The sequence below is a fragment of the Aulostomus chinensis genome, chromosome 4 (assembly GCF_037954235.1).
Source record: "Aulostomus chinensis isolate RoL2024-O1b breed Wild chromosome 4, RoL_Achi_v1.0, whole genome shotgun sequence".
In the NCBI taxonomy this organism is placed as follows: Eukaryota; Metazoa; Chordata; class Actinopteri; order Syngnathiformes; family Aulostomidae; genus Aulostomus; species Aulostomus chinensis.
Window position 1 is genome coordinate 376396 of NC_141323.1, and position 26115 is coordinate 402510.

Consider the following 26115-nt stretch of genomic DNA (forward strand, 5'->3'; position numbering starts at 1 on the left):
TGTAATTTCCTTAAAAAAAATTGAGAGCACTTCTCAAACCACACTGACTTTTCATGCCATTGATGGCCTGTTAGCGTTACCCTGTGAAGCATGGAGTACATAGGGCAGATATTATTGTTGACCTGGGTGGTCCTGGAATCTGGGGTGCATTCAGGTGCGCTTCCAGGTATCACTAATGGGAAGTTCATTGAAGAATGTGTGCAGGAGCACAACAGGGCACGTTCATTGGTCAGTCCACCTGCAAGCAACATGCTGTACATGGTAAGCAGGGATAGCTCTTCTCTTTCTTGCTTTCTGTCTGATGTTCGGGCATGACATGATCAGGTGATCTGAATAAAATTCTCATTTCATTGTTGGAGTTATTAACTTGCAGACAGAGCTCGTTTTATTTTTTCTCAAGATGCAAATATTTCCCATGATGCCCACTAGACTTTGACACATGAATATGTACCACTTACTAAATTATACTTTAAAGTGGAGCAGTCATAGAGTTCAGACTGGAGGAAGCTGTGTTGAAACATCCTCTTACACAACCTTCAACTGTAAAATGCGTAAATCAGACACAAGCAGCTTTTACTTTAGTTAATCTCCAGCTACTGTAGGTATTTAATCAATCATCTTTTCAAGTGACAGTAAGCTTTTTGCACACTTAATGTGTGACTAGGGAATATACTATACCACATCATTCTTTCAAGAGAACAGAAAATTCAAAGGCTTATTTGTCAATGTAAATTCCAAAATGTCCATGTACATACATTTAGTAATGGAACTGTTTATTTGCCTAAACTACCCTAAGGATTGAGGGGTGTACAGATACAATCTCATACAGTTTTTTCACCGCACACATCCATATAATGTGAATTTTCAAACCTACCAAACAAAAGTTGAGTGGCCTCATTCCCATTTAAGATTTTTTCTGTTTTTTTTTCCATTTTGTTTTTGGTGCATCACATTTGTTTAGCAGCACATTTATGTATTCAATCAATTCTCATCTATTTACTTCTATCTATCTCTTTCTCTGTCTCTGTCTATCTCTCAGTCTTGCTAATTCCTGTCCCTCAAGAGCAGGTTACCTTTTTCTTGCAGAAATGGGTTGCATATAATTGGAGCATATATGTTTTTGGTTACATCAATGTCAATCAAAGCTAGAACCAAAAAACACCCATGCCTTATCGCAGGATCATTTGGATTTGGCTCACAGGAAAATGGAAACTATGATGAGGCTGCAAGGGAGTCAGCATCAGCTTAATACCTCCACAGAGTAAGGCAGGTTGTGAGAAGTCAGCTGGTCTGGGCCATCAACACATATGCCCTGGCAGTCAACAGATATCCTGTTGGTATCGTAAGCTGGCCAAAGGAGGCGATAGAAGCCATTGATATCAAGACAAGGAGGCTCCTCACCATGCATTAAGGTGTTATCCCAAGTCCAGCACCCTGAGACTATACACTGAGACTGAGGAATGACCATCAAAGCCACTGTTCAGGACAAAACAATAAAGATCCACGAATACATCAGGAAGATGGCTTCCAAAGACAATTGACGATACAGAGGAGAATGAACCATCATGCAGCTATATGGAGGTAGAAGAAGTGGCTGATATGAAGTGGCTGGAGAGGGCAAGACTGAAAGAGAGCACAGAGGCACTACTCAGGCACAAGAGCAGGCATTTAGTACAAGATGGATAGAGGCCAGGGTCTAGAGACATTTCAGCATATAGTAAGCATATAGTAAGATGCAAGCAGGAAGAGTGCAATGTAACACCATAACCAAGTGGCTGGCATAGTGTACAGGAACATTTGCACTGAGTGTGGGCTGAAATGCAAAGGTAAGAATGAAAGACCCCTCGTAAGGTGTTTGAGAATGACTGAGCTAAGACCCTGTGGGACTTCCAGGTCCAGACAGACAAAATGATAACCAGAAAACATGTTGATGAACAAACAGCAGAAAGTAGTGGTGCTGGATGTAGCAATCCCAAGCAACAGCAACATCAGGAATGACATATGCAAGAAACTATATGAACCAATATAAACCAAAGGCTACAAGGAGGAGGTGAAAATTTTTATGCTGTCTGTCTGTCTGTCTGTCTGTCTCTCTCTCTATTTGATTTCTGTGTTCATTTAGACATGGGATGAAGCTTTGGCTGTCACTGCCAGAGCATGGGCAAGGCACTGCGTGTTTGAACACAACATCTTTCTCATTGATGTCCAGCGTGTGCATCCCAGTTTTCCCTCAGTAGGAGAGAACCTGTGGGCAGGCTCCCCAACATTTAATGTTAGGCGAGTAATAAATGATAGCTGGGTGAAAGAAAAACTTGCCTACAACTATGAAGAGAATATTTGCTCCGATTACTGTGGCCACTATACACAGGTGAGTGAATGAGAGAGTGAGTGTTTGTGTGTGCATGTGTGCTATTTTGTGCGTACACATTTTTGTAGAATTGTTTTCCTGTATATGATGTTATTTCTTAATGCCAGTCAAAAAGAGGAACTACTACATGTTTTGTCATTTTGTGGGCATTGCACAATTCAACCATTCTTTTTTGTCTGCAGGTTGTTTGGGCCAGTAGCTACAAGGTTGGATGTGCTGCCCAGCTATGCCCACATGGTGTCAAAAAAACCAAATTTGCTACTAGACAAGGAATCATTTTTGTTTGTAACTACGCTCCAGCGTAAGTTGATCACATCTACAAAACTACAAGGCTGACATCAAAACAGAAGTACCCTTTTGAAGGATCCAGAGTTCCACTGTTGCCCAAAAACTTCAAAACACATAGATAAGCATCAGTGTTAGGCTGAATGACATTATCACTTTTCATACCCACTCTGTGGTTTAATTTTACTCAATACATCACCATCCTTGGTCCAGGGCCCATATCTGAAGGCTAAAATGCATTAAATTTGCATCCAAGTTAGCAATAAGTGAGAAATAACAGATTTCAAATATAAATATCTTAACAAGCACCATTTACAATCTGTAGCTAATTTCCAGCCCAAGAGAATTTACATACAGTAATAATTGTTAGTTGTGCCAGCCATAAACGTTGAAGGATGCTGTCGCCCTTGGTTACTGGGGTGCTTGATAACTTGATATACAGATTGGAAATATTCAAACTTCTATGGTTAATATCACAGGTATTTTTAGTGTCATTTAGAAGAACTCTTAACCTGGGCTCACACTGGAGGTACTGACCAATCATTAAATTTGTTTGTATCATACACTAAAGGACCATCTGCAATGACCAAAATCATTCACCAACTCCACCAACAACTTCACCCTCAAGTTCAATGAATCCACAGTACTTACCTCCACTGATATCTGAAGTGACCAAAACCTCTCTGTCCACCAACACATTAAACACATCACAAAAAAACAGCCTCCTTCACCTCAAGAATATTGCCTGCCTCCATCCATCCCTCTCCTCCACAGCTGCAGAAATCCTCACACATGCCTTTATTTCCTCGCATCTGGACTTTTTTAGTAGTTTCACCATCGATGGTTAATCATCAAAAAATCTCAATAAGTTCCAACACATCCAAAACTCTGCAGCTCCTTTTCTCACCCACTGGCAGACCCATGACCGTGTTTTCCCATCCTCCACAAGCTCCACTGGCTCCCCATCACTAATTCACTACAAGATCTTCCTCCTGACTTACAAAGCCCTTAATAACCTGGCCGCAACATACTTAACTGAGCTCCTCCATCAACACACTCCCATCCGCACACTTGGTTCTGCTAATGCCTTCTTTGTCGCTGCTCACACCTTCTAGAACTCACTCCCTAAAACATCAGAGACTCCTCCTCTCTCTCCATATTCAAAAAAACTACTCAATGTCTTTCAGTCACTGACAGTCTCCCCTAGTCATGCCTTATCTGTTTCCTTTATTTAGTTATTAACAGTGTTACGCACGTTACTTTGAAAAAGTAGTTAGTTATATTTACTAGTTACTTCTCCCAAACGGTAACTGAGTTATTAACTGAGTTACTCCACTATGAAAGTAACTAGTTACCAGGAAAGGTAACTACTCACCAAAGGAGAAAAAAACACACGCATTTGTGCCTCATGTGTCTGAGTGAGCTGAGTCGGATGACAGCTTCAATGAGTAGCTTCAGTAATGCATAGTAATGGCGTGTTGGTAACGGTAACAGCGTTGTAACGATAGAGAAAGTAATTAGTTAGATTACCCGTTACTGAAAAAAGTAACACCATTAGTAACGGCATTTATTTTAACGCCGTTATTCCCATCACTGGTTATTTATTATTTTTCTGTTTATCTATTTACTTTTCCTGATCACCATGTAAAGCATCTTTGAGTGTCATGAAAAGCACTGTACAAGTAGCAAATATTATTATTATTAAATTATTATTATTATTACCCTCCCTCTCACCCAAAAGCTGCTGGGATAGGCTCCATCCCCCCCCCCCCCCGACCCTTAACAGGAATAAGCAGAAGAAAATGGATGGATGGATGGATAAAATGTTTGGAATGTGAGATGAGCAAAAAAGCACACACAAAACATGTGTGAACTTGTATTGCACAATGTGTATGTACAGTGGCGAGAAAAAGTATGTGAACAGGTTGGGATTTCTTGGATTTCTGCATATAATTGGCATAACATGTGGCCTGATCTTCATTTAAGTCACCACAATAGATAAACAACTTCTGTTTTAACTAATACGGCACAAAATTTTATATTTTCATCTTTTCACTGAACACATAATGTAAAAAACTCACAGTGCAGGGTAGAAAAAGTATGTGAACCCCTGGGTCAATGACTTCTACAAGAGCTAATTTGAGTCAGGTGTCATCCAACGTGGAGTTCAATTAGTGTGACAAGTTTGCAGGAGTCGATTCAAGCTGCCCTGCCTTTATAAAAACTCACACTAGTTTTGAAATAGCTGTTCAGAAGAAGCATTGTCTGATGGGAATCATGCCCCGCACGAAAGAGCTCTCTGAAGACCTGCAAGCAAGAATTGTTGAGCTACATAAGGCTGGTAGGGGATACAAAAGTATCTCTAAAAGCCTTGATGGCCATGTCTCAACAGTTAGACAGATCATCTACAAATGGAGGGAGTTCAAGACAGTTGCCACTCTCTCCAGGCGCGGTCGTCCTGCAAAGATGACCGCAAGAGCACAGCGCAGAATGGTCAGTGAGGTGAGAAGGAATCCTCGAGCATCAGCCAAAGCCTTACAAACATCTCTGGCACATGCAAACATTTCTGTTCATACCTCCACAGTACGTAAAAGTTTGAACAAGAATGGAGTTCATGGGAGGACACCACGGAGGAAACCTCTGCTGACAAAAAAGAACATTGCTGCACGTCTAAAGTTTGCAAAAGACCACCTTGATATTCCACAGCAGTTCTGGGACAACATTCTTTGGACAGATGAAACAAAAATTCAGTTATTTGGAAGGAACACACAACGCTATGTGTGGCACAGCACACCAGCATCGGAACATCATCCCAACTGTGAAATATGGTGGAGGGAGCATCATGGTTTGGGGCTGTTTTGCAGCCTCAGGGCCTGGACGGATTACTGTCATCAATGGAAAAATGAATTCCAAAATGTACCAAGACATTTTGCAGGAAAACATAAGACCATCTGTCCACTAGCTGAAGCTCAAATGAGGATGGGTGATGCAACAAGACAACGACCCCAAACATACATGTAAATCAACAACAGAATGGTTCAAACAGAAGAAGGCGTAATGCCTTCTGGAGTGGCCAAGTCAGAGTCCGGACCTCAACCCCATTGAGATGCTGTGGCATGACCTCAAGAGAGCCATACACACCAGACAACCAAAAAATATTGCTGAACTGAACTGAAACTGAAACAATTCAGTTAAGAGGAATGGTCCAAAATTCCTCCTGGCCGTTGTGCAGGTCTGATCTGCAACTATAGGAAATATTTGGTTGAGGTTATTTCTGCAAAAGGAGGGTCAACCAGTTACTAAATGTTAAGGTTCACATACTTATTCCACCCTGTAATGTGAATGTTAACATCTTGTGTTCAATAAACAAAAATCAAAACACAATTTTTTGTGGAGTATTACTTTAGGAGAATGTACGATTGTATTGTTGTGACTTAAATTAAAATCGGAACACATTTTATGACCAATTTATGCAGAAATCCAAGAAAGCCCAAAGGGTTCACATACTTTTTCTTGCCACTTTAGTTGAAACCAATCTTATGAGAACAAATCAAGGTTGGTTAAAATTTGTTCACAAAAGGATGCCATGTATAACTGTAAAGCTGGTGTGTACTTATTTATGGAATGTGATTTTAACCTTTTATATTATGGAATTTTTTCATTGTGTTGACTTGTTTGAGTCAAGAATACAGATTTTTTTTATCCTGTTATCCATGTTCAATACATTTCAATATCAAATTTATAAAGCTATGCAGAAAAATCTTAAATGCCTACCAAATGTGTATGAATTCACATCTGAAAATACACCTAGAAACTATATGAAAGTCAAAACTTTTTTCTTAAGTCAAATATTGTGTACAATGATGTATGTGCAAAGTTTGATACGAGAGGGCACTTTCCACATGTGATGTTGGAAGGGTAATTTTTAAATCAGATTCTAAGGGTGGTTCTATGAGCCGGATTTGTGGCATGTCAAATATATGAATATTCAGCATATTTTTGTTGTGGAATATAAGTCATACACAACCTTAACATCCAGTGGACATGGACAACAGAATTGACATATTGGGGCATTTGTGTACAGCAATTTAACATAGGGCTGTAATGTATTATCTAAAATAAAAAAAAACATTAATACATCTACAGATTTTAACTGTAATGATGGCTCTTGTACAGGGGGAATGTGAATGGAAGACAACCATATGAATCTCAAGGGCAAGCCTGCTCTGGATGTGAAGGGGCCTGCAAGGAGAATCTCTGCCGTGAGTCCTCCGCCTACTTCGTGATGAAATAAATGAAATATATTTATATATTTTGACTTAGTGCAGCTTTAATGTAATCTAAGGCTTATGCTTATGTTGATGTTTTTGCAACATCATGTTAAATTATGTTGTGGTGTAACATAAGGCCATAATAAGCATGAAAGTAAAACTGTTCGGGTGATAGTAATTAGAGTTATGATTCAGCTATAATCCAAAACATTGAACAAAATTTAAAAAAAATTAAAAGTAGATGTCCAGAGTTATAACAATTCATCCTTTGAGCAACATGAATCAAAATACTGAACGTGACACTTATGAGATAGAATGTGATGTCCTCGGAGGGGTGCATGTTTTACAAACTACTAAATACCACACTGTTATCCAGACTCTGAATGTAGTTACCAACAGGTTTATTGACAAAAGTGCCGGTTGAAACTAAAACAAAACAATGAATCAGTATGTGTGCATTGTACAGATTTGCAAATTACTTATTGCATTACATTAATATGTATCAAAGGTAACATGCGTACACCTAGGGTATGCTCTAAATCAGTAATTCTCAAACTGTGGTGGACGATGTAGTGGTTGGCCACAAAATTATTACAAGATCGACAAGGGCGGCATGGCTCAGGGGTGGAGTGGCCGTATAGCAACCGAAGGGCCGCTGGTCTGATCCTCAACCCCGGTGACCATGTCGAAGTGTCCTTGAGCAAGACACTGGACCCATGATAGCGCCTGTTGAGTAGGTTGGTGCCTTGCATGGCAGCCTCCACCATAAGTGTATGTGAATGGGTGAATGAGATGACACTGTAAGGCACTTTGAGTGCCGCGAATGTAGAAAAGCGCTATAAAAAATTGAGTCCATTTACCATCAAATTTATGTGAATTACAATTTGGTTTACATGTTTTAATTTTAAAAAATTACTGTTTTGGGAGTATTCCTTTTTTTTTAAGAGTCTTGGACACATTTCATTTTCATAAAAATATTTCTGGGATTCTCTGCATACATTCTGCATTCTTGAGGGAGCTTGGACAGTTTTAAAATCAATGGATTAAAGTTACAATTCTGACATGAACTCATACAATAAAAATGATTTACCATGAGAATATTTTTATCAAGGCTGTTTTCTTTTTCTGTGACTGGCAGGGATGCACTTCCATATGAAACCCTGTACTAAACTTCTCAGCAATCCATCCAATAAATTTCAAGTCTTAATGCAGCAGTTGTGAAATATTTGTTTCAATGTCCTTGCAGAAAGCCCAGAACGGGATTCACAGAAACGTGTGTATCACTACACCTACAGTCCATCAGATTAGAAATGCACAAATACTCATTTCACTTTTTAGTGAATAAATGAGATGCCTTTAAACTATATCATTGTAACTTGTTTTTTCAAGGTTACAACTGGACCACAGATTGGGACCCTGCACTTATGTCCACTGGCTCCACTCACCAGGCCACTCGCTCCGGATATGTGGCTGTTCTGATCGTGCGACCCATTGCTGTGATCTGCACATTCATGGCAGCGTACACAGTCCATCGCTTTTATCCCAATGTCTTCTGCTATGAATAGAGCTGGAGATCACTGCATCTGACAGTACACTTTCCATCGTGTAAACCTCCTAAGACTCTTAGAAAAAATGCATTGTTAATGTTCTAAACTGTTCATTTCAATTTCTGAACATAGCATGAAACATTTCAATAGGCTGACAAAAATTATCTTTATTTTAGGATCCCAGTCAGGTGTTTATGCTATAAAAGTGTCGTGACACACTCCCCACTTCAATGAAGCAGTGGTACAGGGAGATCAGGATGCAAAGTGTGCAAGTAAAATATTATTGTTGAAAAACAAACTTCATTTCAGTCTTAAGCCTCCTCAACACATATCAGCAATAAATGTGGAAAAATGCAAATACTGACCATTTACAAAATCTATACAATAGGTTAGTACTGATGTAAGTTATCCGTAACAAACTTCAGTTCTTTATAATGTTGTCAAAATTCATTGATCTCTTGGGAAGCACACATTCCATACATGATAACCAATGCTCCTGTGTGCTTACATTCCTGACACTGCCCAACAAAAAACATGTCACACGATAAAAACATTTATGAGGGTCAGCCTTTGTTTTTTGTTTTCTTCTTCTTATTGGTGCTGCTGCTGGAAGGAGTCATGTTCAGTGGTGGAGCACCGAGTTTCTTAGTTGTGGCTTTTTTCACTTTTTCCTTGAAGGCCTCAATATCCAATTTACCTTCTGACAGAGCTGTGAAGTTAAAACAACAACAACAACAAAAAGATCAAGATGCAGAGTGAAATGAGCATGCTTTGTTCTTGTAGAAATTCTTGGCAAGTTGCTTTACTTCTACCTTTAGTGGTCGTCTTCTTCATCAGGGGTTTCTCTTTTGGAGGGACGAAAGCCTTGTTGCGGTCTTCCTGCTTTTTTGTCAGCAACTCTTCTTGTTTGACCTGAGGAAGATGAGTGTTACATAATGTTATAGTTCCCCTTTGCTATAACCAGATGAGTACGTTTTCACAACTGCTGTTAAATAAAATGTAACACAAAAAGAATGCAAATTAAATTTACCTTTCTCTCTTCCATCTTCTTCCTCTTTTTCACACTATCACGCAGGAAATATTCTCCAGTGGCCAACTCTTTGTCAACCTACACAGATAGAATTAAAAGATACAATTAAAGAATACTAAAGGGATGTTTAAATGTCCAGATTTGTATAAATGTTAAAGTCCAAACACCACCAGTGTAGAAGTTTGTTTATGTATATTAACATGACCATAAACACCTGCTGGAGTGGAACTTTTCATGAGTGTTTTTAAAGGGGCTAATGACAACGTATACTGTATAATACTGCTGTATACCTACTATTCTGTGCCACCCCCTGTGAACCTTAGCAGACAAGCGGTACAGAAAATGAACGTATGGATGGATGTTCACCACAAACACCTACCTTGCTATCTGGCTGTGCTGGAGGGAACGGTGTGTACTCTTTCTTCACGCTCTTCTTCTTAGGCTCCTTGCGCTTCGTCAGATTCTTGTGGCGAAACTTGGGCAGGAAGCGCTCCCAACTCTGCATCCGCAGGTCAGGGTCTTTGGAAAGCTCCCGTTTGATCATCAGTGTCTAATGGTGTCAGCAGCAAGACAATTCAGAAGAGATGGAGGACAGAAAATTAAAGAAAAAATGTGGCAATTTGTTGAAGTTAATGAAACTGAATCATAGTGATTAAAAGCCACATGTATCACAGAACAATTAACATTTGAAATCAGATACAGAGAACTTCACCAAAATCTGTGATTCACTCTTGGATAACATCCAAACAGATGACAGTATTTCATCTGTATAATGAAGCATATGTTCAGACTGTACTGTCATGGTACATGCCACTGACAAGAAAAAAATGCATGTATACTATCACTGTCATTACGACAACACTGTCATGGCAACACTGTATATTCTATTTGATTATTTGATGAGGATAATTGATGGCCTGCCAATTTCAAATCCAGGGGCTGGTTTCAGAAAGAGGGCTCATCAAACTTCGAGACTCACCCTGCAGTAGCATTGATGTTGGATATGTGAGGACAGATAGAATACTGCAGATGTATCATGCACAAATAAAGAATATATCAAAGAAAAACAGTAGTGCTCAAATAATGTGGAAATGATTATATACACATATTTAGTATGCAGTACTAGTCCCAAGACAACTCCCTGTGGACTGTGTGGAGCACTGAGTTTCTTCATCCGTGGATCCTTTGCAAACAATGTGCCATGTTTGACAAAAAATAGCTTTGTTTGTCTAAAAACTACTCCTATACCCTAGTAATTGACTCAAAGCTGAAGTTTTCCCCTTTCCACTTCTGAAATGGGCTGGAGTCACTCTCAAAAGGAGTACACTCTTGTGTACTCCTTTTATAAATTAACTCCCTGTCTTAAGGAAATGCTTGACAAGTGGCAAATTCCGCTGAGCAAAGTCCATGTTATTCTGAGGGACAACGCCAGCAACATGAGAAAGGCGATGAACAGCATGGGAGTGCGTAGTTCAGGCTGCTTTGTACACATGATGCAACTTGTAGTCAACGAGGGACTTCTAATACAACGGACTGTGAGTGATGCTGTTGCGAGTGGAAGACAGATTGTTGGACACTTTAAACATTCTCCACTTGCATATTCACGGCTCCAAGATATCCAGCTCGAGTTGAACATGCAACCAAAACGCCTTCGGCAGGACGTCAAAACCCAGCGGAATAGCACCTACATTATGATAGGGAGTCTGCTGGAACAGAGGCAAAGTCGACAGCCACTTTTATTTATTATAGTGCACAGCCGTCCTGGTTCTTACTCAGAATTCTTATCTGAATTCTCAGAGTTTATATCCAGTTTAGTTCTTAAAACAGATACATTTTTTCATAATTATTTCCACAGAACGCGCTTTTGTCTGACCATCAATAATCACTTTTGAATTTGTACGAATCGACTACACTCCACTCAGGAAAACTGTAGTTTCCAGATGTTTGTCTGATCAGGCTGTAGCCAGATTTAAGGGAGTGATTCCATTGGCACTAAATTCCGTATCATGTCCCATTGTAACAGAGGACGCCGATGTAAACTTTAGTCCCTCCCAAATTGATCATTTCATCGATAGTGCAGGAGGCACCTTAAGAACAACTTTGGACTCAATTGCCCCACTAAAAAAGAAATCTATAAATCCAAGGAAACAAGCACCTTGGTACAATTCCGAAACCAGACAGCTTAAACAAAAAACCCAGAAACTAGAGACAATATGGCGCTCCTCCAAACTGGAGGAGTCACATGTAGTCTGGCAAGACAGCCTTAAAAGTTATAAGCCCTTTGTATAGCGAGAGCAGCCTACTACTCGGCACTAATGGAGGAGCAGAAGAACAACCCCAGGTTCCTCTTCAGTACTGTAGCCAGACTGAAAGAGAGCCACAGCTCTACTGAACCAAGTATTCCTGTTTCCCTGGGTAGCAAAGACTTCACAGACTTCTTTAATGACAAAATTCTCCTTATTAGATAGAAAATTCATCTCCTCCTGCCATCTGCTAACAACATGGCACCTATAACCTCAGAAGCCTTAGAGGCTGCTGGAGGACCAGACATAAACTTTGACAGTTTTTCTTCCGTTAGCCTTCATGAGCGAAGTACAATAATTTCCTCCTCTAAACCGTCTACCTGTCTCCTAGACCTCATACCAACTAAGCTGCTTAAAGAATCTCTACCCCTTGTTAGCACCCATCTCTTGGACATGATCAATGTGTCGCTGAAGTTTTGGCCAACTACAGACAGATATCAAATCTTCTTTTTCTCTCTAAAATCCTGGAGAAAGCAATTGCTAAACAACTCTATGACTTTCTCCACAGCAACAGCTTATTAGAGGATTTCCAGTCAGGTTTCATCATAGCACAGAAACAGCACGAGTCAAAGTTACCAATGACCTCCTACTAGCACCAGATGAGGGACTGGTCTCTGTGCTGGTCTTATTAGATCTTAGTGCAGCTTTTGACACTATTGACCACCATATCCTTCTACAGAGACTGGAACTTGTCATTGGCATTAAGGGAACTGCACTAAATTGGTTCAGGTCATATTTACTAGGTTGATCTCAATTCGTACTAACTAATGATAAACCCTCTGAAAACACTAGTCAGCTATGGTGTTCCACAAGGGTCTGTGCTTGGACCAGTCCTCTTCACCCTATACCTGCTTCTTCTCGGTCACATTGTTAGGAAACACTCGATTAATTTTCACTGTTTTGCAGACGATACCCAACTGTACTTATCAATGGATCCACATGAAATAAATCAGCTGACTATACTGGAGGACTGTCTTAAGGAGATGAAAACTTGGATGACCCATAATTTCCTTTTATTAAACTCAAATAAAACTAAAGTTATTGTGCTGGGCCCAAAACATCTTAGAGACACCCTATCTACGGAGATAGGTACCCTGGAAGGTATTACCTTGGCCCCCAGCACTACCATAAGGAACCTAGGAGTTTTCTTCGATTAGGATCTGTCCTTTAACTCCCACTTTAAGCAAATTTCTAGGACTGCTTTCTTTCATTTACGTAACATTGCTAAGATCAGACACATCCTGTCACAAAAAGATGCAGAAAAATTAGTCCATGCTTTTGTCACTTCCAGGCTGGATCACTGCAATTCCCTCCTATCAGGCTGCACCAGTAGGTCCTTAAAGACTCTCCAGCTGGTCCAAAATGCTGCTGCCCGCGTGTTGACGAGAACTAGTAGAAGAGACCATGTCTCTCCTGTACTGGCCTCTCTGCATTGGCTCCCTGTCAAATTCAGAACAGAATTCAAAATTTTCCTTCTAACATACAAAGTCTTCAACAGTCAGGCTCCTTCATACCTGACAGAGCTCATAGTCCCCTATTATCCAGCTTGAACCCTTCGCTCCCAGGATGCAGGGTTACTTGTGGTTCCTAGAGTTTCTAAAAGTAGAATGGGAGTCAGAGCCATCAGCTATCAGGCTCCGCTCCTGTGGAACCATCTCCCGGTTTCAGTCCGGGATGCAGACACCCTCTCTACCTTTAAGAGCAGACTTAAGACCTTCCTTTTTGATCAGGCTTATAGTTAGGGCTGTTAAGGCTGGCCCTTAGATATGCTGCTATAGGCTTAGACTGCTGGGGGATCTCCCATGGTGCACTGGTCTTCTCTCTCCTCCTCTCTGTCCTCCTATATGTGTCATACATAAATCATACTCGTATGTGTTGCTAACTCCTCTTCTTCTCCGGAGCCTTCTGGCTCCCTGCATCCCAGATCCCGGGTGCTGCTGGAGGAGACTACAGACCTGAAGAGGCTCAAGCTGCCACCCGTAGCACCACCTGCTCATGTCCCCGTCTGTCCCTCAGTCTCTTCCCTTTCTCTCTCTCTTTATCTCTGTCCCACTCTTTCCTTCTGTATGTCTGTCTCTCGCCATGATCTGTCTTTATCTCTGCCCTGCTCTCCTGCTCTCTTTCCCCCAACCGGTCAAAGCAGAAGGCTGTCCCCACTGAGCCTGGATCTGCCCGACGTTCCTGCCTGTTAAAAGGAAGGTTTCATTGCCGCTGTTGCAGGATGTGCTTGCTCATGGAGAATTGTTGGTTGTAAATTCATAGGAGTATGGGTATGGACCTGCTCTACTTATAAAGTCATAAGATAACTTATGTTGTGATTTGGCGCTATATAAATAAAACTGACTTGACTGTCTGCTTATGCTGCCGACCATGATCTACCCACCACACAAACCAGTGGGCCTTGCTTGACAACACTATGACCTGTCTTGAACCATTTGTTAGCAAGAAAGGTGAGCTCAGCCACAGCCTCCACTGCTGATGTCATCCCAAGTGTGACCATTCTCAAACATCTGCTCATTATGGGAACTGAGGCTGACTTTGGGATTAATACCATGAAAAAGACCCTCTTAGAGGCTGTCAACAACCTCTTTAACACTGTGGAAGATGAAACTCTGTATGCACTTTCCACACTCCTGGACCCATGATATAAAGACAGGTGAGGCTATAAAATTTACATTATAGATGGAGCTCAATAAATTAAGAGTGTAATGAAAAAGTTCAATATGTTTTTAAAATGTTCTTTATGAGAAACAATGTAAATTTAATATACATTTTACAAGATTAATTGACACACATTATCATTGATAGTGTTTTTTCATCTTATTAAGTTATTAGTGTATGAAATACTGATAATTTATTGATAACACTATACACTAATAACTTAAATTTGAAATTTAAAGTATGGATAACTTGAGTGTGTTATTTTATTTCTATTCTAGGAAGTATTTATTTATTACTCTGTTGAGTCTATACATGAACCCTAATGTTGTTTGATTTTTTTTTCACATTTTTTTTTACCAGTGCAGATTATGCCAAGTGTGGGAATGATGTACTGGCCAAGTAACTGAAGGAAGACTTGAGGACGACCACAGCTGGTGAGGCTTTGGAGCCACCAGTAATGGCTTCCCGATTGGGAAATGAAAGAACTGGAAAAAATTCAGGGGGAGCGTGAGGAAAATCCCGGTGCAGCATGCTGCTCTGGCACTGCCGTTTAAGTGCATGGATTTTCTCTACAGAGGACACAATTCCTGTCACAAGACCCATACAAATACTGTGAAGACCGCCAGCGGTTCCCTACTCTTGTTGCTGCTGCCCTCAAATACATTTGTGCACCTTGCACAAGCGTCAGAAGTGAAAGGCTGTTCAACACAGTCGCCACCATTCTGGGCGAAAAGCCAATCTCACAGCCGAGAGAGCAGAAATGCTTGCTTTCCTAATTGAGAACCTGCCAGTGATGCTTAAGCCTGAGCTTGAAAAATCTGCTTGAGTAGGTCATTGACACTGAGTGGTATATGACTTTCAGCCACAACACAGCAAATGTTCACTGAGTCTGTTACTGGCCAAAAAAACTTGATAAGTTAAGGACTACCTCTTTTTGTTTATTATGAATGTTTACCAAGCTAGTGGTTTATTCCCGTGCTTTTGCAATTCCTGTTTGTTTTGAATGTCTACCAACCAAGCTAGTGAAGCTAGGTATTTCTTTCTCAGTTTTAGCTCCTTTTTATTATTTATTTTTCATTGAATTTTGAGTTCATAATTACAGACCATTTTAAATATCTGTTCCTGTTTGTTTTTCTATGTTGTTTGACCAAGCTAGTGACACCTTTCAGCTGCTTTTGTGTTTATTTTCGCACTAAACCACTGCAAAGACCTTACTGTTTATTTTGAAAGTTTATCAAGCTATTTTCCTTAATTAAGTCTAAATTCTTGCTTGTGTTGTACGTCGCTTTGGACAAAAGCGTCTGCTAAATGAAATTGTAGAATTGTAGAAAGCTATTGAAGCTATATGGTTATTTATTATATCAGATTTTGAAATCTTACGGTTACAGGAATGTGTTTTTCCTGAATGTTGCACATTTATTAAAAAAGTAAATCATGACATTTGTATTTGATTGTTATTTATTTTACAAAATTAGGAAAGTAATGTCAAGTCTGATGTTGCTTGCAACAAAGAATGATCCTAGTCTCTTCCGCACAGTGAGGCATTCCGTCTGGTAATTCAGCGCCTTTTTTCCCCCTTTTTTTCTGTATCGGTATCAACAGATACTAAAACAACAGATACCGGTATCGGATCGGTGGCCAAAAAAGGTGGATTGGTGCATCCCTAGTTTTAACTACACTGAAATGGACCTCTGGATGTAACAAACTATGACGATTAGGGTTATAATGGTAGCAGACTGTCATGCTGCACTGAAATATCATTGTATTACACAACTACTTTTTGAACAGCTGCATCTGAATATGAACCAGGAAAAAAGCTCCTGAATGGCCTACTCTTCCCAGACATGAAAGCTGATATGAACTTGATTGTCTGAAAACAATATTAATCTAGAATACTGTAAATAAGCAAGTGCACACGGTATGATAACCGTCAGGGTAACAACACTGCAATGACACTCACTTTTCAAGGAGACTTTGCCAAACTCAAGCATATTATCTTGATAACCTAGCATTAAAATTGCTCTAATATTCCAAGAAGCCCTGAACAATTGTTTTGTTTTATTTTGTTTTGATGAGTAAATGGATTATTCTATCTATTATTACTCAACAACGATATATAGTGTAGTTTTGGCAATAATGGACCCAACATTCATGCCAGTATTCATTCATGTTTGTTTGGCAAGAGATTCAAGCCCTAAAACAAGAACATGGCTGTTCACATTACGTAAACTAGTGCTATAATGAAGGATCCTCATCTGGGGTGGTGTCTGGTGCCCTCAGCTCCAGGTTGAGGCCCCTCAGCTCTTAAACCCAAAGAGATTGTAGTCGGTCAGGATATCCAGACCAAGGATGGAGTTCTTCTTCATCGGGCCACTGCTACGACAATGACGTTTGATGAACAGACCAGGTCTGAGAATAAACCTACCTTAATGTTGTAGATGGGGTGGATGTTTTTCATTGTATCCAGGACTACTTTGCGCACCTGAAGAACATCAACATCATTATCAGTAACTCCATACTTCTACACAGTCACATGAAATCTTGGAGGACTGGCAGCTCTTAAGTGAAAGTTCTGCAACATTTCATTTGAATAAACATTCATTTTACAAGATCACTTTATGCAAGCTTCTCTGATGCTCAGTTTAAGCAGAGAGCAAGAAGCTCTTACCTCCTTGAGGCCGCTGTAGGGCCCCAGGGCTGACACAGTGTTACCCTGCACCATGACATAGCAGTTGGTCAACAACTCTAAGGCCTGGATAGGAAAAAGGAGGGCAGTCAAATATTATCAATGTTCTTCGGGCAATCCACAAGTTCAGTAACAATATCAGAAAATGTACTGCCACCTGGTGGAAATTATAAAATGCACTGTGATGTCCAGAGACTCAAATATGTGCAGTCTCAAATTTCCCTCTTCATTTGACACAGGAAAAATCACTATGAATGAACTGCTCAACTTACTGTGTAACACGATCAATGATTCAATATTTGCTCAACCATTTTTTATTTACAGGTTATAAATGTTAAGTAGTTTCCCTTGCCACTCCTTACATCAATGAGTCCATATTCATGTTAATATGATGTTAAGACAATTGGGGGGAGCAAGTCAATACATTTTTAAGAAAAAATTAAATGGTAAACAAACGAACAAAAAACAAACAAACAATATTTGGTTTCAAACCACCTGAAAGGTTAAACCTTAGGTAAAGGTAAAACTTTATGAAGCAACTTTTTGTTTGTACATGTATGTTACCAACTACTGCAGAGCTGTTCATTCCGAGATTCAGCACCAGTCAATAGCACAATAATTTCATTAAACCAAATCAACACAAGAAAGTATGTTATACAAGCCAAAATGCCAGTTCTACTGCTTCAAATTGAACAGGCTGACCCTGAATGATTCAGCCAATCACAGATAGCCAACATATTTACCCAATTTCCCCACCCGAATATTTTGTGCATACTTTCAACCCAGCACTACATAATACATTTCTTGGCCTACTGCTGCTAAAATTGGGTGATCTGATGGATGCACTGAACATTCATTTTAAGCTGTCCTGAAAATGCATCTTTTAATATGATGCCATCATATACATGGTTTTGTGAACTCCCCCGACTCATTTATATGTTTCAAACTACGCATGACATGACATCCAACATAATATTTGAGGGTTTCTCATTCAGTTCAAGTCAAGTTTGGGATTCTATTATTTAGACAAAACAAAATAGAGGTCTCGGCTGCACGGTGGTGCAGTGGTTAGCACTCGGGCACGGGATCTTTCTGTGTGGAGTTTCCATGTTCTCCCCATGTCTGCGTGGGTTCTCTCTGGGTACTCCAGCTTCCTCCCACCGTCCAAAGACATGCAATTTGGGGACTAGGCTGATTGGATTCTCTAAATTGACCGTAGGTATGAATGTGAGTGTGAATGGTTGTTCGTCTCTGTATGTTGGCCCTGCGATGGACTGGCGACCTGTCCAGGGTGAACCCCGCCTCTCGCCCGTAGATGCTGGGATAGGCTCCAGCCCCCCCGCGACCCTTACTAGTGAAGAATAAGTGGAAGATGACGATGGATGGATGGAAAATAGAAGTCTCCTATCACATCTTACCCAGCGAGCCAACTTTTTAGAACAACAAGTCTTGGAGACAGATTCAAACTGCAACCATTCAACCACAACTTCACAAAAGCTCAGCTTAATGTTTCACTTTATACGCAAGGCTACGTGGGTAGGAGTCGCTTCAGACTGGTAAGACTAACTCAGAACATGTCTCTGTGTTATTAGACTTAAGTCTGCATGTGATTTACCTGAAAAACTGTACAATAGTTTAAAAATGGGCAATGATGAAAAGAATGTGGTGTGCTAATGTTTCCCAGGAGGTAAATGATATATGATGAAAGATGAGGGGACTCACTTTAAGGGTGGAGCCTTTTGGGCCAATCAGCCTCTGTCTCCTCTTCACAAAACGCTCTCTGTTCCGCACCAGTGTCCCGATTTTGATGATGTCGCAAGCTGTGTCATCTTGTAATATGCGGACAGCCTGGAGGCGAAAAACAACACAAAACACACCACATCTACAAGGAAATCATGAACTTCACTCTTTCACTGATCATCAGTGAGTCCCTTACAGAAATGTCAGCATCATCACCTGTTCGTACGGAACGCTCCTGGCCAGCAGCTTGATGAGGTCTCGGGCTCTGATTATAGCGTAAGGGTCATATGTTTTCTTTGTGGTGCAAACGGTCATGCTTCCCTCTATCAGGTCCAAAGAGGCTCTAATGTGCTGTAGGTCACAGAAAGCAGAGTGATAACGTCGTTGCACCGGATCTACGACTAGGCATCATCATGATAGAAGAAGTAGATAATAGTAGATGAAGATCTACTAGGCCCCTCCCTGCAACTTAGTCTTGACAAGAGACATTTTATCTTTTATCTATCTATTGAGGGGTCATCACGGACTTTGTAGACTGGTGTGAGCAGAACCACCTGCTGCTGAACACCAACAAGACCAAGGTGCTTCTAATGTGATTGATTTCCATAGGAAACCCCCCCCCCCCCCCCACACACACACACACGGCTGTGAACATCCAGGGCTAAAAAATATTGTTTCTGTCAAGTGTCTAATATACATATTCATATTTATTTATTTTAGTTTTTGGTTCTTATTTAATAAACATTTTTCTTTCTACTAGTTTATATTATCCTTTTTTCTTTCCCCTGTAAATGCTGCTGGAACTGCCTAAATTTCCCCTGTGTGAGATTAATAAAGTATTCTTATTATTATGTAGCTGAACTAGGCTAATTCTTAACATTGCTAATACAAATCTAGCAATCATGACAATATTCAGGCTCTGGGAAATAAGTAATGCTTGTGGATAAAATTGAAAGTAATAGTTAAATAACTCTTAAATCTTAGTTTATCCAGTTTTTTAAGTATCACATCACAACACAAACTCTGATGGTTGACAATAAAGAAATAATGACAGACATTATGGTCACCTAAGTCGAGTAGGGGTGTTAAGAAATTTTGTGTCACAAAATTTCACGAAATAAAAAAATGACAAAATAAAATCAAAGATGCATGAAATAAAAAAACAATGTAAAAAAACTGCAAAGCAGCGCCGCGCACCACTAATACTGATGATTTTTTACCCTCTCGCCTACTGCAGTGAGCACTAGTAGCATGATAGAGGAATATGCATCTGTTGAAGGCTAAATATTACAATTCACTGAGGTTCGACATTTATAAATCTAGATTAGGCTGCAGCCTTGAGGATTATTTAATGTGTTTTCCTTTTCATTCAAGAATGTAGTTGTCCTCATCGTTTACAACAAAAGCACTTTTTAATTGAAATTTTATGTTTGTATTTGCATTGTAGTCTAAATAAGGGAAATAATACGAATATTTTGTTTTTTCAGAGCAAAGAGAATTTAATTTTGTACTGACAGCAACAACTTGTATGTCTGCATGTTAAGGAAGAAAATATAGATTATTTCACTTTTGCATTTCAGATTTTCTTTAATCTTGATTTCAAATTGTGAGTATTTTGTATCGAGAGCCCTGTTTCGTATTTCGTATTGCTTCATGAGTTCACTGTTTCGTTGCACCCCGATTGTCAGGTATGATGAGATGCATAAATAAAGTTGTGTATGGAATTATTTGGCATATGCTAGTGAACTTACTGCTTCTCCTAAAGCTTTCTCAACCAGAGGCCAGCAGTCTTTCAGGTACAATTCTCTGTATTTTGGGAAGAGGGTGGCAAAGCTGCTCTCCTCAAGTAGACCGCGGGGGTTGTCTTCTTTGGTGAATGGCTGCTCTTTCCACCCATCAGGGACAGTCAACAGCTCAGATTCATCGTCTGCATGATCAAAAATATAACTGTAGACTGGTTGGCTAAATTTTTTCATGTGGCATAACATTTGTGTTGACCACCATTAATATTCGGCACATTGACATCAAGGAAATGACCAATGGATCACTGGCAAAATCCCTGTGGTTCTGATGATTCAAGTTACTGGTAAAACGACTTTTCAGAGCTCACAAGTTAAATCATCAAAAGACAAAATTGACAGTGTTGCTGTGAAGTTGTATGGTAGTAAGCAATGTAAGTGTTCACAGATATATCAAACTTTGAATTTCACCCGATTAAATCCTTTTTAAAGCAACATTGAACCAACAGAAACACCTTTCTACACAATAACAAGTTTCATGAATCGTTCCTTATAGCGTTGAATTACTAAATCACAAACAACTTCAGTTAAACCGGAGTCTCCATAAATGTCAATTCAAAACGTTATACCATGCCAACGTTGAAGAAATGTATTTAAGCTTAGAGATTCTTCAAATTGCTGTTGACGGCACAAGACATGTTAGCGCTGATGCTAGCGCATGCGTACCTGGCAGCTAACACGCCAGTTGGAAATTGTTCGAAACTTCTTCACACTCCGTAAACTTAAACTAAACTTGTCAGATCCCGGATATTCAGTAACACTTGCTGTCTTCGCAACATCGATAACTTGCCTTGAATTTTAGTCTTTTTCGATCTTTTTCCAGTTTGTTTTTCGCTCACGCTGTCTGCCGTCTTGCCAGACGCCATTGCAGAAGCGGAAGTGACATGCTCACTTTCTTCTTCGATGTCTAGGAACTCATTTTCCGGCATGCTGTAAATCTCATCGGTGAAGCTTCCCTCCATCTGCAAAAAACGCTAGTCTTTTCTTACGGTCTAAAATAAAATGAAAAAAATTACACGGTTAGCAAAATTATAAGTACATGCTCAGCCTGACACGTTTTGCAAAATACAACGACTTGCAATACACCAAACCAGGGGTGGAGCAGTGAATTTAAAAGAGGGGGTGTTCCAGGGGTGGCACACAGCACCACATCCTGCAAGCCTTTGACTGTTTCCCTCTCCAAAATTAATGATCCCTGACAGTATTCAGAGGCTCTTCCAACATAGAGTCAGACATTTTGAACTGAGTCATTCACTATGAACAGGAATATTTATTGAAACAAATGGAATCTATTATCAATTTTAATATTTTTCCTGATTTTTAAAGTTCTCCTCAGACAGTCATTTATATCATGCGCAACATTCATCTTCCATGTTCTCACACCTCCCACATTCAAACATACTTTAAAAATACTGAGGACCGTCACTATGAAACAATTTGGAACAATGATGGAAGAATTACCTGTATCTGTATAACCAATATCTAAACTAGCTTTGTTGGGAAAAAAACTGAAAATTGCTAAAAAAAAAAAAATCTCTTATTGAATATCATATGAACTTTATTATTTATCATCCTTTTTGACTTTGAAGATGACCACTATTTTCATAAGCCTTTTCTGGCTTCCACCTCTCCTGCACAATGTTTAATTTAACAATTGACATTTTTTTTTAGAAGTAGTTTAATTGTAGGTTTTCTAATCCATCCATCCATCCATCCATTTATGGTCTTCCGCTTATTCCTATTAAGGGTCGGGGGGGGGGGGGGGCTGGAGCCTATCCCAGTGGCTACGGGGAAGAGGTGGGGTACACCCTGGACAAGTCGCCAGTCCATCACAGGGCCAACACATATAGACAGACAACCATTCACATTCACTTTCATACCTATGGTCAATTTAGAGTATTCAATCAGCCTAGTCCACAATTGCATGTCTTTGGACTGTGGGAAGAAGCTGGAGTACCAGAGAGAACCCATGCAGGCATGGGGAGAACATGCAAACTCCACGCAGAAAGATGCCGTGCCCGAGCCGGGACTCGAACCCGGAACCCTCTTGCTGTGAGGCGACAGTGCACCACCGTGCAGCCAAGGTTTTCTAATGTTCAAAAAAACAAAACTAAAATAAACTACGAATAAAATAACATCACCCCTAAAAAACAATTGTGGGTGAAAACCTCAAACTATTAACACAGAATTTAGTTGACAAAAACTGCCCACATTACCTTTCCAAAAAAACAAAAGTGTTCTTCCTACATTCTCTGTGGGACACAAACTCTGGCAATTGCCTTTCTGTCCATTATGTCCAGTTTTTTGTTTGTTTTTTAATATGACACACAACCACACATTGCGTCATGGTATTCTGAGCCATGTCTTCAGCCTTTGTAGCCCACTGAACCCTCTTTCTGCCTCAGCCGATGACCCTGGCACAACATTAAGGAGTCTGATGAATATCTCAACTTGATCAAAGAGGCCACGGATCTCTGCACATATCCTCTGAAGGATACCAACAACATCACTGCTGGACTGGAAGTTGTACTCTGAACATGCAAGCTGTACCTTCAGGCTCTCTGCATTGCTCAACAACCCCCGGCAGATGTGGCAGAGCAGATAGTCCATCACTACAAGGGCTGTACTGTGTCAGCTGCGGACTCAGACGGAGCACTGGCAGAGGAGCTGAACAGCTTCTTTGCTCACTTTGAGTCCCAGGCACAGCACTCAGCCACACCACCCCATTCCAACCCACAACGACTTCTGATAGCCCCCCATTCACTGTGGGGATGGAGGACGTTAGACGGGTACTTCGCGCCGTCAACCCCAGGAAGGACACGGGCCCGGATGGAGTACCAGCGAAAGTGCTGAAGGCATGTGCAGACCAGCTAGCACCAGTATTCACTAACATTTTCAACATGTCATTGATACAAGCCAACATCCCAGCCTGCCTGAAATCGGCCACCATCATCCCAGTCCCTAAAAAGTCACCCACAACCACCCTCAATGACTATCGCCCAGTCGCGCTCACACCAATCATCACAAAATGCTTTGAGAAATTGGTGCTGAGACACATCAGAGCCTGTCTCCCCGCCACGCTGGACCCGCATCAGTTTGTGTACCGGTCAAACAGATCCACTGAAGTTGCGATAGCCACAGCCCTCCACTCTGCACTGAGCCACCCAGAGAAACGAGGAAGGTATGTCAGGATGCTCTTCGTAGACTACAGCTCAGCCTTCAATACAATATTACCGGACATTCTAATGCCCAAGCTAGCTGACCTGGGGCTCCCACCATCCACCTGTTCCTGGATCAAAGACTTCCTAGTCAACAGACCCCAGCATGTGCTGCTGGGCCCCCACCTATCATCAGCCCGCTCTCTAAGCACCAGCTCACCCAAGGGGTGTGTGCTGAGTCCATTGCTCTACTCACTCTACACGCATGACTGCAGACCCACTCACCCTAATAACATCATCATCAAATTTGCGGACGTCACTACGGTGGTGGGCATGATCACAGGGGGGGAATGAGGCAGCCGACAGAGATGAGGTCCTTAGACTCAGCCAGTGGTGTGCAGGCAACAACCTGGCACTGAACATCTCAAAGACTAAGGAACTCATCCTGGACTTCCGTCAGAACAGAACCCCCCCTGCACCCCTTTACATCAATGGGGAAAGCGTGGAGCGAGCAGAGACCCTCAAATTCCTCGGGGTCCACATCTCTGCCGACCTCTCTTAGACAGCCAACACGTCAGCACTGGTTAAGAAGGCCCAGCAGCGACTCCACTTCCTGAGGGTGCTCAGGAAAGAACAGCTTGACACCAACCTGCTGGTGACCTTCTACCGCTCAACCATTGAGAGCCTGCTGATGTACACTGTGTCAGCGTGGCACTCCAGCTGCACTGAAGCTGACGGGAAGAGTCTGCAGAGAGTGACCAACACAGCGCAGAAGATCATCGCATGCCCCCTGCCCGACCTAACCACCATCTACTCCTCACACAGCCTTAACAAAGCCAAGAACATCATCAAGGACAGCGCTCATCCCGCATTCCACCTATTCAACCTGTTGCCCTCTGGCAGGCGCTACAGGTCCAGGGCCATACCCAGGATTTTTCAAATATTGAGGTCAAATATTGCGATACATCTTATTTGACACAAAAACATTGTAATTTGGTGACTTTTCATACATTTTGGTAATGTGAATAGAGTTCAAATTACAAGCCCATCAAGGAGGTGAACATGTTTATTTTAACAATTCCAAAACGGAGTGATCACAAAAGTAGATTATTTATGTGTGTGTGTGTAACAACGTCATAAACAACAGGTTGCGACGACTCTTCAGCCTTTTTTGAATCTGAAATGCGCCAAAATCAAATTGAGAGAGATGAAAAATCCTCGACCTACTCTCCAAGCATTTTTGTGCCGACTGGAAAACTAAATCCTATCTAGCCAGTTGTTGCTTGAACAACTGTTGCTTGAAATGCTAATTAAAAACTATACTGATGATAATGATCATTGATCAAGCATCCCTAGCTGCCATGCAAGGAGATAGTGTGAATGGTGAGGCACCCGTAGAGGGGAGTTACATTGCTACAGGGGAAACACAGGGAACACAAGGGAAACCAAACACTGCACCTTCTCACTAGCGAAAGCAACTCACCTCCTTCTCTCTCTCTCTTTTCCCCTGGCCTGTTGGCTTTCCAAAGCTGAGTTTTGTTTGTTTTAGAGTAGACTTCATCTTGCTTCCATTTTCAAATTCCACCCCGACAAAAAAAAAAACTGACTGCGCGGAGTTTGACGAGAACGTAGGCTATATCCCGCGGTGCTTAGCTGCCTTTCACGAGGCTGCATCATATGATACAATGTTTCAAGTGTCGGATCGTTCAGCTACGTTTTAAAATGGTGATGATAAAAAAGATTGTCTTATGTGGACTTTATTTTCAGAATAAACAAATGAGAATAGCTGCTGAATTTTCCACCAATCAATGAAAGTCAGAAGGATTTTTATCATAAATTTATTTAACATTTCTGAATTTAAAAAAAAATGTGGGAAAAAAATACCGAGGATATGACCTCGGCGTTCTCAATGGTAGTTACGGGCCTGTACAGGTCCATCCCAGCAAAGACAAACAGACTCAGCGACAGCTTCTTTCCCAAAGCTGTCACCATGCTCAACGCAAGCCTGCACTGAGGAACTGAAGTGCCTCTGCACAATTACTGGCACTATGTTTTCCACCACCAAATCTGCTAGCCTCCTACACAAAACCAGCTCAGGATGAGGACTGAACTGTATAAATACCTCTGTATGTTTTGCACTATCACCAGCACTGTTGATCTGCTCTTGTTCTGCCATGCTTGCACTGCAAATGCTATGTCACCTCAATCTGTTGATGACACAGCCACCTTGAATCTGGTACTATAATGTGCCTGTGCACCTAGATGAA

At 40.9% G+C, this 26115-nt stretch overlaps 2 protein-coding genes across 3 annotated transcripts; one reads left to right on the forward strand and one right to left on the reverse strand.

Annotated features, from left to right (window-relative positions):
* Positions 1-34: 34 nt before the first annotated feature.
* Positions 35-9861, forward strand: glipr1a (GLI pathogenesis-related 1a). Of its 2 annotated transcripts, XM_086200941.1 has the most exons (6): positions 35-261; positions 2123-2368; positions 2551-2669; positions 6830-6915; positions 8171-8197; positions 8314-9856. In XM_086200941.1, exons 1-6 carry the CDS (start codon positions 91-93, stop codon positions 8487-8489), a joined length of 825 nt encoding a protein of 274 aa, XP_086057067.1. In that variant the 5' UTR covers positions 35-90; the 3' UTR covers positions 8490-9856. The 2 variants fall into 2 exon arrangements, with proteins under 2 accessions (XP_086057067.1, XP_086057069.1); XM_086200943.1 differs by lacking the exon at positions 8171-8197 and having other exon boundaries at positions 8314-9861.
* krr1 (KRR1 small subunit processome component homolog) lies at positions 7331-21731 on the reverse strand. The gene is made up of 10 exons (XM_086200940.1): positions 21481-21731; positions 20643-20818; positions 19108-19242; positions 18874-18999; positions 17134-17217; positions 16891-16947; positions 9881-10051; positions 9502-9579; positions 9284-9383; positions 7331-9180 (listed from the first exon to the last, which is right to left on the reverse strand). The coding sequence occupies exons 1-10, from the start codon at positions 21650-21652 to the stop codon at positions 9035-9037; spliced, it is 1245 nt and encodes a 414-aa protein (XP_086057066.1). The 5' UTR covers positions 21653-21731; the 3' UTR covers positions 7331-9034.
* Positions 21732-26115: the final 4384 nt, after the last annotated feature.